Source organism: Chiroxiphia lanceolata, chromosome 19 (genome assembly GCF_009829145.1).
Source record: "Chiroxiphia lanceolata isolate bChiLan1 chromosome 19, bChiLan1.pri, whole genome shotgun sequence".
NCBI classification, from domain to species: Eukaryota; Metazoa; Chordata; class Aves; order Passeriformes; family Pipridae; genus Chiroxiphia; species Chiroxiphia lanceolata.
Window position 1 is genome coordinate 3,892,906 of NC_045655.1, and position 21,255 is coordinate 3,914,160.

The 21,255-nt window shown below is 44.4% G+C and overlaps 1 protein-coding gene across 9 annotated transcripts in view; it reads right to left on the reverse strand.

Annotated features, from left to right (window-relative positions):
* FOXK2 (forkhead box K2) overlaps nucleotides 1–21,255 on the reverse strand; it is a 69,403-nt gene that overhangs the window by 35,027 nt on the left and 13,121 nt on the right. The window contains exon 1 of one of the 9 annotated variants that reach the window (XM_032706375.1): nucleotides 19,365–19,822. The exons of 4 other annotated variants lie outside the window; for them this stretch is intronic. In XM_032706375.1, the coding sequence (XP_032562266.1) occupies nucleotides 19,365–19,390 (26 nt within the window). In that variant the 5' untranslated portion in view covers nucleotides 19,391–19,822. Of the gene's footprint in view, nucleotides 1–5,527; nucleotides 5,626–9,102; nucleotides 9,315–9,475; nucleotides 9,514–12,067; nucleotides 12,449–19,364; nucleotides 19,823–21,255 lie in introns of those variants that run through there. 4 more of the 9 variants (XM_032706370.1, XM_032706373.1, XM_032706372.1 and 1 more) reach the window with 4 other exon arrangements.

Genomic DNA, 21,255 nt, shown 5'->3' on the forward strand with positions numbered 1-21,255 from the left:
AATCTGCTGATGAAACAGAATAAAATGCATTTCTCAGCTTTATGGACAGACCAATACCAGGAAAAGGTTTTAAAAACAAAGGCTTAGATTTCAATTGAAGAGGATAAACAAACAACTGAACTTCTCCTGTGGTTTTTACCTATTGCATCTCCTTCCGGAGTTGCCACACGCGCCCGAGCACTTCAACTGCCACACACTGGGCTTCCCAGGTCCAAAAGGTTTGTGGTGATTATCAATATCTAGAAAGCTGAATGAATAATACTCTACCCAAGCCCAAACTGTAGAGCTCACCCTACACTCTGAATTCAGCCCTGCATTCATTTCAGAACCCACGTTCCCAGCACAGGGGAACCACCTCAAACTGCTGCGTTTCTCTTGCACTCAGTGATGCAGCTGCAAAAGCGGTGCCAGGAAAAGGGCTGTCCTCTGATCTTGATAGTACCACTGGAAGCAGGACTGCAGGAGGATGAATTTCATCATTCTGTGAGAATCTTGTTACCCAATCTAGTAATTTTAATAAAGTTACTTCAGAAGATATTGCACACTCTTCAAAGCAGGGGTTTCAGAGCCTCTGAACAGCACAACAGTTCAGTGTTTGGTTTGCAGCACCTCATGCTACTAAAAGCAAAAACATTCAGTGAGATGAAAGGGCAGAGAGGACCAGAGCCACCAACCCCTGTGACAGAACATCCTGGGTCATGTTTACACACAAGTGCTTCAGCTGCTTTCCCCAAAACAAACGTTCAACCATAAACTATATACCATATCCAGATAAACCATACCAGGCACAACACCTCCTATAAACTCTGAGCCTAACCAGCCACACCCAGGACATTCACACCTGTAAGGAAAGGAAGTAACTCTGCTTCCTTTAACACCTCTCTACTCATGCTGTTATTGACTGCTTACACCTGTGGAAGTGATAAACAGGGGTTTGACTGATGAACATTTGTGTGACTCACTCCTACTATTCTCTGTCAGCACCCAAGTTCCCCAAACACTGCACTGGAAATGAAGGGTGGTATTTGTTATCATCTGCTCCTCCTCCAAGTGATGGTTTGACTGAAAAGCTGAACTTCTTCCCCCTGGAGAAAGGCTTGGAGTGAGCAGCCACTTCCATCAGAGCAGGAAGCCAATGCAGTTACTTCCAGGCCTGCTACCCAAGGAGTTTTGGAAGGCTGGATGAGCTCAACTGATTTACTGACTGCACATTTGCCTTCAAGGGCACTCTGGATTTACTGTCCTGCATAAAGAAGGGACACCAAAATCCCCCCCCAATGACAACTTTGAGATGTTTCTGCAACCTATCAAGCTGAGGCCTCAAAGGCAATGCAGGAAATCCAAATCACACCTGATCTACCTGCACTGCCAACTTCAGAAGATTTACATATTTCCTGAAAACCCACTGTGGGTACATGCAGCCCCTGCAATGAAGGACATGTAAAAATCAGAGAGGCTTTTACAATTATCTTCAAAATAGTCCTTTTCTTTCAGGCAGTCGACAGAAAGCTGCACAAGCTCTAGTCAGTCACCTGCCTCACAGGTATGGAAGTCTGCCTTCTGAGATAAAAGGGTTTTTTTGGGACACACACACACACACTACAAACAAAAACACCACATAAAATTTTAAAAAGGGCCATCTACCTCCACTATATCCTCAGTGCTCAATTTTCCCTCGAGCTTCTGACTCCACTATTCCACAAAATATTAAACCACCAACTGCACTGGTGAGCTGGGGAGCAAAGCCTGGCTCTAGGCAGGAGATGGGGCGATTCAGCACATGACATGCAGACCGTACATTAACACTGTCCTCTGCTAGGAGATGATCCATAACCAAGGAACTGGCAATCCTTTTTCTCTCATGGTTTTCTCTGTGTATTCACATTTAAGGAGAGACTGAAAAAGGAGAGCCACAAAGCACATGGTATGACACAAAAGAGTCATCTCAGTGTCCAGTCTTAGATTCACCTTTTTCAAAAATTTTTAACTTAAAACAAATAGTAAGCACACCCCTTTATCCAAGAGCATGCTGTCACAAGAACTCTCGGGATTAAAACATTTTTACATTACACTGCAACTGTTTTTTTTAATACACCAAAATTAGTTTTGGTCTTACACTGGTTTGGATCTTTCTTTTCCTTTCCATTTTTATTTCGTGTAGTGTAACAGCTCTTAAAACTGCAATTCCTTCATGTACAATTCCACAAGACCCAGCCAGCTGACTGCTGCCCAAAGCCTGTGCAGGCCCACCACATCCTCCATGCCAGCTCCACTGCCTGCCAGAGCTCTCTGTGAGCCACTTCAGTGCAACAGCAGAGACCCAAAAATAGCAGAAAAAGCAGACAGCAGTGGCTCACGGAACATCTGATGAGCTCCAAGGCCAAGCCCAACCTGCAGTCAGGAGCACTGCAGAGAACAGGACCTTCCCTGCCCTGCTCCATTTCAGCAGCAGCGAGACACCGGATCAGCTCCAATGCTCAGCAAAGCACAGCCCATGTTCCTAAAAAGGGAGACCCCAGACTCTTCTAAATCACATTTCCCCATGAAATATCCAAGTCAGAGCCTCCTTACATTGTGGAACTGTAACAACTGTGTTGCTTCTCAGCCTGAGCTCTTGAGATGATCTTCCACTTTTCCCAGTCCTTTTTCAAGGCTCCCAGCAAACCCCCTCACTTCTCCTCACACGACTCCAAACCCCACAAATTCCCTGCCTCTATTCTAAAGCAAAACACCTTGGCCCTGTGTCCTCACCTTTCCCACGCAGTGACTGAATTCTCCTTTTCCATTTTTCTAACCTGTACAGAGCATGATGCTAAAATCAATCACGGAGTTTCCTGAGTTGTAAGGGATCACCGAGTTCAACTCCTGATCCTGCACAGGACAAGCCCAGGGATCTCCCATGTGCCTGAGAGTGTTCACCATCTTTACCATTATATTTACAGGCATTTTTACTTGCTTAAATAATCAGCTTGCTCTGGTTCAAATTTGAACTTACCCCCCACACTTGAGTACACTCACCCTTCTTTTCTCTAAGCTTTACTCCTTTTAATCTTATTTCTCTGTCTCCCCCATTGCTTTGCAGGCCTTCACCTGCCTGGAAAGGCCAGAAGATCATGGGATCACCCCAGGAGGGAAAGTCTCTTCTGTAAGAGTCAGCTTCCATCATTTATCCTTCCCAACTACCTTCCTTGTGTGTTTACTGCACTGATTTAACCAACAAGCCTGTCTACTACTCAAATATATGAACTGCATATTTAGGCTTTGTCTGCCCAAGTTATATCCTACCCAAATTTTTTGTGTATTCTCAGTCTTAAAAAAACAACAAAGAACATCAAAACAAACAAACAAGCCAGGTAACAGTGCTTCTATCTTCATAAATAATCAGACTTTTACCTCATATATAGTAAAATAACTGTACACTGTGCTAAGACACCAACATTTCTTTCTGAGAAAACTGATGCCTCAGTGGAAGTTAAACTAATTTTTCCCAATTGTGACAGGAAAAAAGGAAAAAAAAGGGAAAAAAGAAGGAAAAAGGTAAGCAAAATATCTGCTCCCATATCGCAACCCATCAGTGAAAAATCAGAATTTAAAAGCAACTTCTATCAGTACATTAATTTGTCCATATAATTTCTGAATCAAATCCACACATTCATCGCCCTTTAAGTGATTTAGAAAATCTAAGTTCAGCACAAAGTGTAAACACCTTTTCCATTACACACTAACCTGACTTCTTATCAACACAAGAACTAAGCAGCTTATACCTCATGACCTGTATCTGTGACTTACTTGAAGAACAAGGATTTTCACAGAATCACTGTATATTATACAAAAATGATCTCTGGAACTGTGCAGTGTACTCCAATAAGAAAACTACACCAATAATGAACAAAGGCATCAAAATCATCTGCTTGTGAGAACACTGTTGGCAAGTGTAAATACACTAATGTCCAACTACATGTTTGATGCTTTAGAAGCAATTTTAATTAAAAATCAAGCCAAATACTGACTGTTCATTAAAGCACATAATAAAAAAGTCTCTTGCTACAACCCCATGACAGATTATTAAAAAAGGCTTGTAGGGGAAGTAGTAAAGCCTCATGTGTACCTGTTCTAACCCTAAGCCATGACATGTCACCCAAACACACCTGCACTGCCCCAATCACCAGATCCAACTACATCAGATCCAAAATAGCAAGGGCTACTTTTTTATCAACAGAAGATGGTGAAACAGGGATCCCACCATTCTCACAAGCAAACTATCCCAACTCTGCTCAGTTCAAACCCTGACAGTTGAGTTTACAGCCTCTGGGGTTTCACACCCCTGTGTGACCCATTAGTGAGCCTTTAGTGCTCCAATTCAGCCCCGTAAAAGTGGACCTACCCCAACCCAGCCACCTTGTGCTCCCTTTGGGTAAAACAAACACACTGAACCCCTTAAGTCCCTCACTACTTGGGGCTCCCTGCAGCCTTCCATTCTTTTCAGCAATCATCCACTTAAATCCTTGCACTCCTGGAAGATTCTCTAACACAGATTCGGTTCCAGACCATGTGAAGTTCCAGCCCCTCCCCACTCCCCTCTTTCCACACTGTCCTCACATCAGTGTTTTGACACATCATGTCACAACAGGCATCTCATGATCTCCCCAGTCATGGCTTTCACATACACTCTCCTACTACTTTTCAGAACAGTTTCCCACCCTGTAGATTTGCCCTGTGTACTTCTTCACATGCCATTGTTTCGGGTTTTTTTAATGGATTCACTGACTCCATTTTTTGTCCTCCTTATTTGTGAGGACAATGTTTACCAACACTGATTCCATCTGTAAATATTTATTGCATTTACTCCAGATCACCAACAACAGAATCAAGCAGCAATATTAAACAATGATCAAGTATTTTCTTACCATGATTTAGCACTAAGTTGCACATTATTCTAACCAGCCTGTGCATTCCAGAAGTTCTGCTGTTGGGAATATAGACGCTATTTTTTTCAATATGGAGTTGTAGTTTACATGAAGCATTTTACGTAATTATAGTTATTCCCATCCCTGGATAATCCAAATGGACAAGGTGCTGAGCAGTCCAATCTTATGCTGAAGTAATTTCTGCTTTTGGCAGGGCTTTGGCTGGAGCTCCCTTCTGTAATTCTTAAAACCTTAAATTAGCGCTGAATTAAAATTAATTCCAGTCAACTTTATACTAATTTTGTCCTGCTGCATAACACCCTGATAATGACAGGTCTCTGGCTTTTTTACTTTACAGCTCCAGTTCTCCAAGTGTTCCATTCCATGCACATCCTTTACCCACACGAGCTGCATTGCTGCAGGGCTGTTTGCATCAGGACAGACAGAACTGCTTGTCAAGTGCTCCTGGTTTTCATTTCATTTGGTGCACAGAGATGATGTGTTCACATCAATATTCACTAAGCCACTCTCAAATCCTCAACACTGAACATTTTTTCCTCCCACCAAGACTCCAGCATGCACGGATGTGGTGCTTTGTCCAAGTTTCTGCTCGGCAGTACCTGAGAGGGCAGAGCAGCACAGCAGCACGTGCAGGGGCTGCAGCAGAATCACTCAAACAGGAAGAAACAAAGACTCCAACCATGCACAGACCTTCTCTCTCCCTGTAAAAACATGATGCATCACAAAATGACCAAGATTTGCACCAGCTCTGTGAGTAACTCACTAAACCCTCAGCTCCTTCAGTGATAGAGCAGCAGTGGCTGAGCCCTAAATGAAAAAGGAAGGTTTATTCCCCACGTTTATTCCCTATGCCATCCAACGTGGAATAGCTGCAGAATAAATACGGTTCCTCCCTGCACTGCTTTATCTAGGTCAGAAAACTCCTTAAAGGCAGGAAGTCGCAGGAAACAAATGTCACTACACATCAACTTTTTATCAGGAAAACAAGCAAGGCAGCAGATAAACCCACCACCTTCCCAGGATTTCAGCACAGACAGCAGCTGATTAGTGAACTGTTGGGAAAACTCCTTAGAGCTGCAAAAGCCACGGCCTTGCACCACCACATGGCAAATTCCTGATTTTCTTGGAAAGATTATTTTCCTGTATTTTACATGATTTTATAGAAGTTAATGGCACTTGAGAGGTCTTGAAGCACCACTGCATTTGCTGAAAAATACAGCAAATCAGATGCACAATCATATTTTGAATAGCTCGGGCATGACTGCGAGAAAATCTTTGCTTTGTGCATGAGAATTACACATGCTCAAAAAAAAAAACCCAAACAAAAAAAACCCCAGCAGCAGCAGAATTCCTCCACAGCAGAATTACCCTCTAAAACACATCTACCTTCACGAAGGAACAATATTTACACTAGAGTGTTCTTACCTAATTAAAAGCAAATTAATCAAACATATTTATTTTGAAAAGCCAAGGTGAAAGATTAACTTATTTTCTTCATTAGCTCATTTAACTTACTACTTTTGCTATCAGCTGAGTGTATCTTCCTACTCAAACATGGCACATTTCACAACAGGAGAGCAGTATTGTATTTTGATTTAATCAATGCAAAGAATGATTTAATTTACATATCTCCTACCTCATTATTATAACTGAAGGTAAGAATCTCAAAACTCTCTTTCAACTGCAGATTCTTGGAACAGACAATTTTAATACTGACTTTACACCTTTAAACCAGAACAACACTCATCTTGCTTTTGTCACAGAGCTGGAACTTTACAGACAATAAAAAAACCCATAATTTTTTTTAAGATGATTTCCCAGTTTATAGTATTTCACATAACTACAAAGAATGTACTTACTCCTATAGCTAAGTAGAGATGTAAGAACACTTTTAAGATGAGTAAAATTGTAGAATTGGGTTTCACATACATATCAATCATACCAACAGAAAAAGCAAATTGAGGGGGAATTAATCCAAATATAAACTTTTTAAGCTTTACCTCAGTCAACTGATTTGTATCTGACAATTTGCAACACTGTTTTATTAGCAACCAAAAAAAAAAAAAATCACTCATAAGGTGTGTGCAAGTGAGAGGGAAATATGAAAAAAAAAGGGATGCCAGAAACGACTGTAACACAAATTATTACTATAGAAACTTCCCGCTCATCTCTATTTCCATTTCAAATCATATGTGCTCTACCTTCTTCCTCCCACGCTGCTCTTCAGTCAGATCTGCTTAACTGAGAACACTCCTGCTACTGAGCCTGACATTTGCAAATCCTCCTCTGAAGTAGCCAAAAACCCACCTCTAAGCCCAGCCCAGCTGACCTATTAGTCACCGTGGCACAGGCCCAGCGTCTGCCAGAGACAGCAAATGAAAGTTTCTGGAGTCTGATCCTCTGAAGTCACAGCCAAGTCCAACGTTTCTTACTTTTATGCTCTGAGGTCATTTGTGAGTAACTGGCAGTTTTAACACAGGCAGCTTGGAGCTCCAAAATACACCTCTGAACACAAGCCCACCCCAAGGTCTCACAGACATCTCCCCCAGCTGTCGTCCTCACCAGCCACTGTCTGTCCCTGTCAAAAGTGGTGTCAAGGAAGGGAAAAAGCAGGTGCCCACCCAGCCTGAGGGACTTCCAAGACATTTTAAGTACAGGCTGCAATACACTGTAAGAACACATTAACACAAACTCCTTGGAAAACGTGTTTTGTTTGATTTCTTAAAGTAGCTAATACTTATCTTCATAAGAAAAGCTTTAAAACATAAACCATAACCCAAAGCACAGCAAAGCACGTTGTTCTCAGCCAGCAAGGAGCACCACCTAAGGAGATGTTTATGGTCTGTTCACCTCCACTGGTGGTTCCAGTGAGAAATCTCCATGGAGCACCTGCAGTCAGTCCCACCCACAGAGCCGCTGCAGTTTTGTATATAAATAAAGTAACTCCAATGAGATGACAGAAAGAAGTGCTGTCGAGAGTGATACACTCGAGGTTCTCTATAATCTGTTGCACTATTTCCTGTTCAGGTAACACCGAAAATAATAACAAACTTTTCCAAGGAATCTTGGATACTGGATCCTTGTTCAGAATGGACTGGCTTCCATCAGCAGGACAACTTCTACTGCTTAAGACACCAATAACCCCAATTCGTAGCTCCAGACCATAAGACCAAAGTAAAAATATTGGTTCAGCCCTCTGTGCACAAGGAGGAAAAGCAGGAGAGGACAAACAAAACTTTAGTTTCCAGTCATATAGGTTTGATTTAGGATTAGTCAGTAAACATTAGGCTGAAGTAAAACATACTCAAGGTGGTGAGAGCACCCACACTGAGTGATGTAAAGAAGTCTGCAGAGTGAATGACAGAATGGGAGAGTTATTTACTGTCTCTTACTATAAAAGAGCTTCGGTTGCATCAAATGAAATTACCAGGCATCAAGTTCAAAAACCTCAGCAAAAAGAGGTGTTTTCCCAATATAGGCTCCAATGACGTTGCAGAACTCACTGCCCAAGGACACTGTGGGTCACAGGGATAAAGAAATTAAAAACAAAACAAAAAAACCCCAAACTCAATTACTAAAAAAAGAGAGAAACGCAAACAGTAAATGATTTTTACTCAAAAAGAAATGAACTCTGACTTTGGATCCAAAGGGAAACAAAACCATTTGCCTTGATCCATTCCTATGGACCTCCCTGGGCATCTGCCACGACCACTCCTGGAGGCAGGTCAGGGACTAGATGTGTCTCTGCTCTGACTTACAAATGCTGCCCTTGTGTCCGTGGTACCTCGCCTACGAATCACAAACCTACTTCCACAAAAGCAAAACCAAAAGCAATGACTAAAACACAAAGTCTGTGGGTCTGTCAAAATGAATAAGACACTGCCTCGAACAGCCAGGCCCCTGAGATGTCAGGATTGCTGTGAACTGCAGTGCCAAGACACAAAGCACATCCAAGAAACCCAAAAACACCAACAAAACAAAAGCACTCCTTCAGAGCGAAGTTGTACCCAGCAGTCCGTGTGTTTTTCCAGCTGTATCAGTTACATCTGTCTGGAATGCTGCCTCTCCAAGAGCTGCACACAACAGCTCTGGCAACAAACCCCGCTCTGCCCAGTACAAAAGGTATTTTTCCAGCCAAGTACCTCAAAATTCAAATATTGATGTTATGATTTACCTGGCAATGCATCCAATCAATGCCTTCACTGCAGGCAGGGAAAATTCCAAAGGCAGCAAATGAAACCAATTAAAACCCATGCACTTTATGAACAGGAGAGGGACAGTCTGTGCATCTTCAAGGCAGTTGTATAAGGATGACTGCACTGCTTTGATTGGGGTGTCTTTGGCAGGAGACTGGAAGTTCTTCCAGGCCATGTGTGCTGTGACAGTGACAGGAGAGCTCCTGGCTGGACACACACGAAAATGGCTCTTTTCTCCCCACCCCCACTCGATTCATCTCACCAGCCGACAGCTGCTCTGCACATACACAAGTAGGTATGTGAGTCTGTCAAGAACTGGAAAAACAAAAACACACTTCCCACTGCTATTACCTCCTGCTTGATAACTTCAACATTTCAATTGTGAGTGAGGCTTCCAGGGAAGAATTAAAAATAGCAACCAGAACACTTATTTTAATGCACAGTAATTCCATGTTTCGTGACAGTTCTATCTGTAGAAGGAAAGATGCTTTTATTACAGGTAAGTGCATACTCCAACATTAATAATTTAATTTCCCCAGATGTTAAAAAATGTGTGTTTTGCAGGAGACTACGAAGTTATATTTCTGTTTTTCCCTTCCAAAACCAGGAAGTTCAACAGCATTATTAGTGCAGTCATATTTAAACACTGTGCTGAAACAAAAATAAAATAAATACCAAGGACATTGGAACTACAGAAATACAATTATTAGTGACAAGTAAATAAGACATTTCAAGCCTGCAGCAGTATTTTACTTGATGACATCTTAAGTCACTATTAATTGGACAAAACAGGGATGGACCCTCCATTCTCGGTTTCCAGGATCACTTAAAAACAAACAGAAGGAACAGGCCACCCTGAATTCTTTCAACTTCACCTGCCATTAAAATTTCCGATGATTGTGTAGTCACAGGCAGAGCATATTTATTACTGGCAACAGAGCAGGATTAAACAACAACAAAAATAGATCTGGTGATTACCAGCTGGAGGCTGGCAATCATCAATCTTGAACTCACACCAAAACTACTTGCTTTCCAATCATGCTTCAGCCATTAGTGCTTGAAGCAACTAAGCTTGATTCTTAAAATCCAGGAGCCCATCTTCAGTGTGACCAGTTAAATTTACAAGGAAACTCAAGAACAAAGCTACAAACAATATTAGTCATCAGCAATTCACAGCAAGGCCTTGTTAGAAGCAGACAGGACCCTGGATTTGCCTGAAGCCTCCTGTTTAAAAACAAAAAAAAGCTTTGCAAATAATGAAACTACAATTTCCCCATTCAACTCCAGTAAGACTTCTGTTTTATAAACAGGTTTATTTTTTTTTTAAAGCAACAAAGCAGCATTTGCTCCTGATCACCAATCTAATTATGACCCTGTGGACTCTTCCTGCCCTTCAGGGGGAAGCTCGACCCCCTGCACGGTGACTGGAGCCCCTCGTTCACCACTCCCTTGCAGGGCTGAAGGTACAGCACCTTTTATTTACCAGACTGGATGGCCCATCACACCTACATTCTGTAAGCAGATCACCACTTCCACCAGTCCACAGCCCTGCAAATGGCAAGCTCCGTGCGTGCACAGCCCAAGGAATGGTGTCACCTCCGAGCAAATGCCAGTTCCTGCACCACCACCCACGGGCACCGGGGAAGAAATTTTAGCTACCAACAACTTCTCATCAGCGCTCAATTAAAAAGTGACACACAAAAAATCCTTCCCAATTTTCTTTCCACTTGAAAAGCGACACTGATGGAAAGAACTAGAATAAATTACCAAGTCAGTGGACAGCATGAAGAAGCTGGACTTCTTTTTTTTTCCTGAGGTCTTAAGCATTTAACAGAATGCTACTGACTAAATTACTCCAACTAATTCTAGACTGTTTGCAATCAACATATATCATGCACAATTGTGCTTGCAATTAGTATATTACACCAAACTGTTTACAGAGAATAAAAGTATTTGATCTGCATTTCATAAACGTGTTAGATTAAAATACAGATTAACCACATGTCAAATAATTATTAATATTAAAAAGCAGAAAGCAAAAATAGAAGTGACAGTTAAAGGTCAAACAAGTCCTCCAACTATACTCAGGATTATACAACTCTCCAGACGCTGGCACTGTTAAAGCCCAGAACAGGCATTTCCTAGAAAGCAGCAAGGTAAGACAATTTGATTTTCACAGAGGAACCAGGTGGGGACACCAACATTAAGCCAACAAAGCAGAAAATATACACCACTGATGTCCTAAACACAGTTTAAAAGCCTGTAAGGCATTAAGGCTGTGTCACTGATGGCATGTGCTTTATAAAGCCACAGCACTCGTAACCTTTTTGGTATTTCTTAGTCAAGGCAGCTAAAATACACTAAACCAATACACTTTCACTTTTCCTACATGTGACTCCTGAGAGCACAGATCACTTATTTACAGTTCAACACACCCTTAAATGTCGCGGGCAAGGCCTCACGTATCCCCCTAGAAAATCATTCTGCACAGACAGTTAATGTTTGGTAATGGCAAAGGAATGTATTACCGCTTAAAGCCCCTTAATACATTTGTTGTCACGTAAGGAAAACATTCGAAAACGCTAAGGCCAGCAGGAGCATTTCACGTGGACTGCTGGGTTTACCCGTGAGAATAAACGCTGAAATCAGGCAAGGAAACCGCCACAAAAAACCAGAACAACCCCCCCTGCGCTCTGCCAGAGCCCCGGGGGGGCTGCAGGATTCTGACGCTCAGCCCGGAGCCCCCCGACGGTGCAGAACCGCCCGGGAGGGTCCCCCGAAGCCCGAGAGCGGCGCCCGGGGTGCCGGCGGTCGGTGCGGGGAAGGACGCGGGGAGGGCAGGGCGGCGGTGCCGGGCGGCGGCGCGGGGGGCCGGGGCCGCTCCCGGCCGTGCCCCGCCATGTGCCCCCGCGGGCTCGGGCGGGCCCGGCCCCGCGTACTCACACTCGCGGCAGCTGCAGCGGCGGCGCCCCGCGCCGCTGGAACACGCCGTCCACGAACACGCCGTTCTTGCCCAGGCAGCGCAGGTAGAAGTCGCCCCCCGCGCCGCCCGCGGGGTCCCCCTGCGGCGGGGGTGGCGGCCCGTCCGCGCCGGCCGGCGGCGGCGGGGGCGCGGCGGTGAAGATCTCGAGGTGGCGGCGGGAGATGAAGCTGGAGTGGCCCATGCTCACGTCCACCGAGCCCTGCGAGGAGTTGCGGCCGATGGTCACCGAGCGCTTCTTCATGAGGTACTCGAACTCCCGGCCCTCCAGCCGCGCCACGGCCGCCGCCGCCGCCGCCGCCGCCATCTTAGCGAGGGACGAGCGAGGAGCGGCCCCGCCCGCACCGGCCCCGCGCCGGCCCCGCACACAGCAGGGAACGGGGCCGCGCGCCGGGCCTGACGCACGCGCGCGCTGACGGACGGCCCGCGCGGCCAATGGCGGGCCCGCACGCCCATGGGGCTATGGCGGCGCGGCCAATGGCGGGCGGCGCCGGCTCCGCACGGCGCGGGCCCGGCGCGAGAGCGCTCGGGCGCGGCCCGGAAAACGCGGAGCGGAGCCGCGCGCGGGAGCGGAGCGGAGCCGAGCGGGCCGGGCAGCGCCTCCCGCCCGCGGCGGGGACGGGACGGACGGGGCGGCTCGGGGAGAGACAACGCGGGCCGACACCCCGCCCTCACGGGCCTCGGGAACCCGCGGGAGGCTGCTGGCACCCCCGAGGGGGTTGTGACCCAGGCCCCGCACCTGCCCGCCGCCAGCAGCGCCCACAGGGACGGCACCGGGCGGGGGGGACAGTCGAGAATAGGAATAAATGCAAGCAGACAAATAGTGCTAAAGGGTGGGCACGAACCACCTCGAGAGTGCTGAGTACCTTCTCAAAATCAGCCTTAAAATAGATATACTATAATATATAGTAATAATAATAATAATTTCTATCTCTCATACACTCCTGACAGAGGGTCACCTTAAACCCAGACGTAACTCGCCCTCTCGGAGTGCTGTAAGGTGCATGGCAAACCAGCACAGCGCCTCACTTTCCCAGGTTCCAGGTAAGCCAGGCTGTATCTGTGCACAGACCTCCTCGGCTCAGTCCCAGTTTTCTCAAGAACTAGGGCACAAGACCCGAGCGAGCGACCCGACACACGCCCAGACACCCGAGCGCTGTGCCCGTCTGTCCCTGCTCCGAGGGCGCGGCCACGGCGGGGACCGGCCCAGGGGCCAGCACTGAAACACCGAGACCCGACCTGGAAATAAACACCGCAGGCTACCAAACAGACAGCATTAACTGCACTCAGCTTGTCAAATATCTGCAATTAAAGTGTTTTACCTGATCCAAATCCTCACTAACTGTTACAAGGACAAGGCACTGTCACAATTGGGAAGTAAACCATTAAGAAACACTTCTGGCTATAAACTGAGAGGAGGGTGCTAAAATGTATTCGTGCCCGTATACCAACATCACAACTGCAAAGACATCATGGCAGCAACCCACGTCACCTCACGGGTTCTCCAGCATGGTTTGTGGAGAAGGGGGTTGTGCTGTTGTTTATTTGGGCTTTTTTACAGCACTGAAGGTCACTGTTGTTTATCAATAAAAAATAAATCACTAAGAGAAGCTGTGGCTGCCCCATCCCTGGAAGTGTCCAAGGCCAGGTTGGATGGGGCTGGGAGCAACCTGGGAGAGTGGAAGGTGTCCCTGCCCTTGGCAGAGGGTGGAGTGAGATGAGCTTTAGGGTCCCACCAACCCAAACCATTCTATGAACTCAGAAGACATCAAACATTTTAACGCTTCCGACAGAACCAATCAACTTGTAACAAACATCCAGCAGCAAATTCAAAATTGAAACTTTCGGTTTTGCACATTTGAGTCAACAGCTCTTCAACTGTAGATCTATTTCCCACTTGCTCAGGAACAGAACACAGTGCCTGCTCCCTGCAAAGGGACTGCAAACCTCAGTTCTACCCTTGGGATTGTACCAGCATTCCTTACAGGCAGCTACAACACAATTCCATCCTGGTTCAGTCCGTTTATACAACCCCATACGCACATCAGATGCAGCAAAATATAGCAACAGTTTAGAGCTTTGGTTTCTTTTAAAGAAAACTTTAGTTAAATCTTGCCCACACTCTGGTATTTAGAATCAGACTTTCTTCTATACCAACATATGTTTGGCACAGAAAATGTGGAGCATCAGGGAGTCAGTTATGACTCCCTGATTCTCAGCTTGTTTTTATCCCTCGGCTCTCTGGCTACAGAACTGTTGTGCCTGCTGCACTGACAATCAGTCCGGGATCCTGAGGGCTCTGCTGGCTGAGATTACCCAGGGATTGCCATCTCCTAACACACCCCCAGAGAGAGAAAACCAGCAGATTGGGAGAGCAGCCAGGTGAATTCCCACCAGGCCAGCAGCACTTTTCACCACCCCTATGGCTGCTCAGTTCACACAAGTTAAAGGCATTGCTGCTACTTCAGTGTTTTCCGTTATGTGAATCACAGCTTTGTTAGTTTGCATTAATTCATTAATAACATCCAGTAGTAAAATCACCAAGCTGATATAATTGCTGTCCTGTTCATAATAGAACAGCACAGAGAATGCAGCCATTGACATGGATTTTTACAATCTACACTCAAATTCCTTTTTGAGGGTCCCAGCACCACTGAGCTGCTCTGGGAAATGGGATTTAACACCGGCAGAAGGTCTGTTTGCCTTTTAATGACCAGCACTGCAGAGCAAACACCAGATCCCATTGTCAGAGGCTCCACTCATTTCCAAGAGGAAGGCTGAGATCTTTCTGCCCATGGTTTTCTGAACTGGTGCAGATTTAGTCACTTTGTGACCACAAAAAGCCACAGGTACAGGTCACCCCAACCTGCCCACGTGCAAGTCTGGGCCCTGCTGCATAAACCAGGAACCAGGGCAGGTACACATGTGAACAACTCACAACTCTTCAGTGCTGTTCTGGGTCTCTGGGTTCCCCAGAAATCCACTCCTGGAACTCAGCCTGGCCCTCATGTTGGAGCTGCACAGCAGACACATCCCATTCCACACTATTTTTTCCCCTGCCAGTTGAGTGTAAGCAAAAGGCCTTTTCCTCTGTCTGGTTTGCACCCCCTTTAACTATTCAGGACAGAACCAAGTTACTGACCAAAATTTGATCCTCTCTCCAAATTTCTGCAATTGCCACTGACAATAAACAAGGTCTCAAAGCACTCCTTGCACTTCATGCCAAGTAGCCCAAAGTTATCCAAGCCCACATGGGATTACACAGCAGCACCTGACTGCAGCACAGGAATTAAGGATCAGCAGACAGACCTTATCTGCATCCCCTAACCTTAAACAATCTGGCCTGAGTGGAACAGAAACATGTAAGTACTGTGTAAAGTATAACCCATTAATATTGGGGGTTTTTGACCAAACTTCCCTTAAATGACTATATAGTTTTAGACTTTTTCATTTTTTACTTAAGCTCATGCTGTAGCAACACAAGGCTGCTTGTGCTTGGGGGTACTAAACTGTCCTAGAATCAAGTTTCTTGGGTTTTCTTATTACATATGTGCCCTGTACTGAGAGCTACAAAGGGGTGCAGCAGCTTCTCAAGATGCACATTTTCACAGCTCCAAAGCATGGAATACTATTAGAGGAACATGATGAATAATCAAGTAGATTAAGTGACCCTAATTGCTTACTTTGACACAACCAGCATTAAACAGCTTTTACAAGCCATTAGGAGCTATCCATAATCTTTTTATTACAGCAAGTGTCACAAGCTTCCAGTGAGATTTGATTTTTGTTAAACAAAAATCCTACCAAGTTAATTGGCAAAACCACTTCTCAGGGAACGTTCACGTGCAATGGAACAAAACAAGCCCTTCAAATACCAGACCCTGCACAACTGAATGAAAAATGATTTCCCATGTTAATATCCCTGCACCTGACAGGCACATTTTTTTCCACTGCCTAGGTGAGAAACCCTTTGTAAGCAGGAAAAACAGCCTCAAACCCGGAGCCACATTTTGAAGTAATCCCGATAACCGTCCCGGAGCTCCTCACGTGCTAAAATTTAACGATGTGTGTAAGACCCAGCAGGGCTCGTGCTGTGATTTAGTCATTTTCTCACAAGGGCATTTTGGTCAGGGGGAAAGTGTTAAAAAAGCATGGTGTAATTACTGCAAAATATTGAAAACAGCAAATGGTTGGGATGGTGGGGAGCTCCCCAGGAACCCAGCCAGCTCCTGAAGTGACTTCAACATTTGCAGGACAAAATCAAGAGCTGTACCTCAAATGTGATTTTGATATTTTCCTTTATGGATGGCTTTCAGATCTCTAAGTAATAAAGCTGGAAAGTGTAATACTCCTAAAAAGCCTAAGACACCCAGAAGAACATGTTTTTACAGGAGGAATGGGAAGGAAGGTGAACACAGCTACCTGACTTGCCACATGTTAGTGTGCTGCTGACCTCAGAGGGAAGGGGAGTGAGCAATGTACAAGCCAAAACCACCCAGTGGCTCACTGGGCCAGCAGCTCGTTTGTATAAATGCTTAATTACCCTGTCCTTTCTAACCACAATCTGCCTGGTCCCTAACACGACCCAAAGAACCAGGCAGCATTTCTTACAAGTGCAAGGCAGAAAGCTTCTGGCTCAGCAGTCAGTCACTGACACAGAGGAATTGCTTTCCTCCACGTGGGGAACCCATCCAAAAACTAAGGAAAAAAAAAAATAATCGGGCCAATTAATTCTTATCTGCAAAGAGCAATTGCACAAATGACCTGAAGTGGTTTGGGGAGGCCAGCAGGCAACTGGCCCCACGCTGGCACAGAGCAACTCTGAGTGACCAAAGGATAAAGCCACAGTGCCTTGGTGTGTTGTGAGCAACAGCAGACAACAAAAAGATCAAATACACACCTTGAACAGAGAGTTCATCCACCCCCCCAGGTGATCAGTCTGAAAGGAACTCCCCATCCCCACACCACCAAGTGATTTTTAGAAGCCACAGCAGCATCTCTCTGTTAACTGGAAATGCAAACCCCCCTTGCTTTGCAATCCAGCCTTGCCCAATGCAGATCTTTGCCAAAGAAACAGTCAATTCATCTTCAGGCTTCTATCTCCTGTTTAAAATTCTGACACCACAGAGAAAACTGGACCTGCTGATTCAAAAGCACTGAAGTTTTGTTACCCACTTCTAACCAAGTGTTCTGGCACAAGGAAGCCCTGAAGCACCATCAGGACATGGAGCCCTCTCAGCTGCACCACTCACTGTACTGAATGTGGATCATCAGTCACTGCCACAGGTTATGACCCACAATTCTGCTGTGACATTTCCCTTCAAGTTTATTTGCCTTTTTTTTGCCATGGAATGCTCATCCCATTTCTTTGCTTGGATCAAGAAATGTACAGCAATTTAAGCAAATCCTTAGAGAAGTACCTGTCAAAGCACACCTGAGACCAAACTGCCTTTTCCATTTTTGCTGTCAGAATTGCTCAGTTCTGCAACATCACCATGGAAAGCATCCTTATGGCTCCTTAATTCTTTGGGAGCTCAGATTGTATAGAGTATTTTCTGTGCACTCCCAGCTGTACATGTTTGAATAAAATGACATAATTTTCTTCAAAAAACTAAGAAAGGCTGGCATTTCTCTTTTAGAGGAAGAGCCCCACTAGAACACATCCAGTCTATTCACCAGGATAGAAGAATTTTTACTCCTCCCTAATCTTGAGCTGATTTTTTTATTTCAGTCTCCTTTTAGCACCCCTCCATCACATACCTTTATGATATGGTGCCATAAACAAACTAAACCATACAAAAAAGAAAAAGAAAAGCAGCAGATTGAGCTGCCAAGGTCCAGCTTATCTGGTAGAGGTGTTGCAGGCATGTGAAGGAGGTGAGTGCAGCAGTACCATGACACATGGCAGAACAGGGTCTAGAAAATAGGAATAGAAGCTGTAGCTTGGTTGGCAAAAAAAGACAGATGAGAGGGAGTGGGGAGTGTAAGATAGGGCAGGCCAATGTAGAAATAATTTAAGTTAATCAAAACCAGACAGGAATTACAGAAATGTGAATCAACTACATGAAACAGATAAGCAAAGGCAAATTAAAACCAATACCAAGTGTGAATTAATAAGAATCAACAAGAAAAAGGGGCTTTAAAACAATTATTTTCAAGACAGAGAGTTCTAATTGAGATTTGTCATTTCAGGAGGAGAGAAAGCTTTTATCAAAATCAGTTTGGTTTGGGGTTTTTTTGTTTGTTTTAAAATCAATGCCATTTGCTCAGCCAACAGAAAGCCAAAAGGAAAGGAACAGTGAAAAACAGACATATTTTTCTTTATGTCTGTCTCTGAAATATTTCTTACTCTGTCCAACAGGGTAATTACAGAACTAAGCAAACTTCAGACAAGAGTTACTGAGAGGTTGAGGTATGAAAAACTATTACACAAAGGTTAAGAAATGGCCATTGTTTTCAGTAGAGACGAGACAAATGTTACCTAAAAAATGCAACAAGGCTAAAGCACAGTGAGAACAACCTCATGTTTATAAGATTCCTATAGGAAAATTGGCTGAAAGCACACAGAGATCCTATAAGGACTATGATGACAGCAGCACTATTTTTCACATCCATATAAAGTATTTAGCACTGGTATTTTTTTATTGCATAGCCAAAGCATGAACAACTTGAAATAGGAAATTTTCCATCCCTGTTAGAAGTCCTACAGCACAAGGACCAACCTCTGCTCTCTGTTTATACCCAACCTACCAACTATCAGTCTTGCCCACAATTGCATTTTTAACACTGACATAAGATGGAATTGTTGGAGAATCTGGGTTTTTTCCCCAAACTGGGTGTGGAGACTGAAACTAAGATTGCACATAAATGATCTAAACAACAATGAAAAGCACTTTAAAATGATTTGGACAAAACCCACAGACAAATTCTGTGCTGGATGGATTATGTTTGAGTCCTGTGCAAATCATGAGGTGTTCAAGCAACCTCCAAAAAATGCAGGGGGGAGAACAACAAACATTTCTGATAGGACAGACAGGAGTCTTTTCAAGATTCAGACTCATGTTAACATGTCTCACAATTCAGAGAGCAAGCACAGACTAGTCAGAGTACCTTTAAAAAAAACCAGAGTTGCTCAAATATCAATACCAAAGTCCTTCTGACATGGTGAGGAAAGGGGAAAAAAAAAAAAAAAATCAATAAAACCCAATTTATATCTACTGCAAATAGAACAGAATATTGAGGCAGAAAGATGTCACTTACTTTACACATTCACCTGGGTGGTGCATAATAAGCACTGTAAAGGTCAGTCCCTCGGGGGAAAACAGAACCACACATGAGGAAAACAGTTCTCTTCTGTGGATATTCAGAATTCCAACACACAGGCACTACCATCCATGATCAGGAGCAGAAAAATGAAGCTGAGTCTCAGCAGTCAAAGGCCACCACGGGGCTGTGTGAGGGAACAGCCAGCAGAGAGTCTGTGACCAGAAGCCACTGATGCTCAGAGACAGTAATTACTGACAGATGTCCAAAGACAGAGCAATAAATCTCTCTGCTGAGGACTCGGGTTCTTCAAAGCTCATCTCCTCTACTTCAATTTATTTGGCTAATTGAATTAGCCTGTGGTTAATTTAAGATTATATTCTAGTTTCATTTCAGTCTCAGAAAAAGGAATGATGCAACAGACTGTACTCCAACCAGCAAACAACCAACCTGCCTCGTGCCCGGCGTTCCCAAGGGCCACGAATTCCCGGGCACTCGGTGGGGCAGCCCTGCTGCCATGGGAACTGCCTGTTTGGATCCTGACAGAACTGAACAGGGGAGGAATGAGAAACAATTCACAGGCAGCTTTTACAGTTGCCACACTCAGCAACACGCAGTTCTTATTAAACCACTGAGTGAGGGGAACAAATGGCACAAGGAATCACAGAATATCCTGAGCTGGAATATGGACACGTCAGGATCATCCAGTCCAACTCCTGGTCCTGCACAGACACAGACACCCCACCCTGTCCCTGAGAGTTATCCAAACACTCCTGGAGCTCTGGCAGCCTTGGTGCTGTGCCCACTGCCCTGTTCAGTGCCAACCACCCTCTGGGGGAAGGACATTTTCCTGAGATCCAACCCTGAACATGTTATTCACTAAAACCCCAAAAAAAATACAAGAAAACATTTTTCTCAGCAGAAGTCATGGAAAGCCAAGATGAACAGAAGCATTTCTATACATGTAATATATATATGCACACACAATAATAAATAATACTATAAAAATGCATCTAAATAATAAATAATACTATAAAAATGCATTTGAAGGTTTTCTGAGGATAGACTATAGCACTAGAGAAAATCAGTAACATAGATCAACTCCACAGCAGAGCATATTGGGACAGCATCAGCTATGGGACTTTTTTGACTTCCCATAAGCTGTTTATGCCACCTGAAAGTCGCTGAGTACAAAAGCTTTGCAGTTTTACTACTGAAAATACAATATGTTAACAGAGCAACCATAAAACCTAAATATTATGAAAAGAAATCCAGCCATTTTTTAACAGGATCCTCAGATATAAACAGAACTAAAACCCGTGAGTAGAAGTAGAGCTGAAACATTAGTGGGCTGCAGCTGACATACACATATTTCCCTTTCTCCCACGGGCACCAACTTAAAACTGAAATCAGTCAACTTTCATACATCACCATTCACATTTTTAACTCAAAATATTTTTTGCAGAACACTTCTCCCCCTAAGAACACTAATTTTAGAACCTGTCTGTAAATAGAGCTGCTCCACAAGCCCTGCCCTGCAGAACTGCTGTCCCTGCCCTGGGGCTGGTCAGTGCTGGGCATGAGAGAAGTTCAGCCAAACAAACCAGCAACTCAACAGCTTCATTAGTGTGTTGGCAGGCTCCAAGGATTCTAATGAATTTTTAACTTCCTACTAATCACTTCCAAGGGACTATTTGTATTTTCCCCCCCATCACATCCCTAATGGCACTTTTCACTCAAATTGCCTTTATTTTATTTAGTAAAGCTGGGGGTTTTCCCTTCCCAGAAAACACTTAGTAAGGAGTTATTTGCAGGAATCAAACTGATTACTGATGTAAGCACAATTCTGCAAACTGACCTGTGAGTGTGACTCAATGCATTTCCTCTG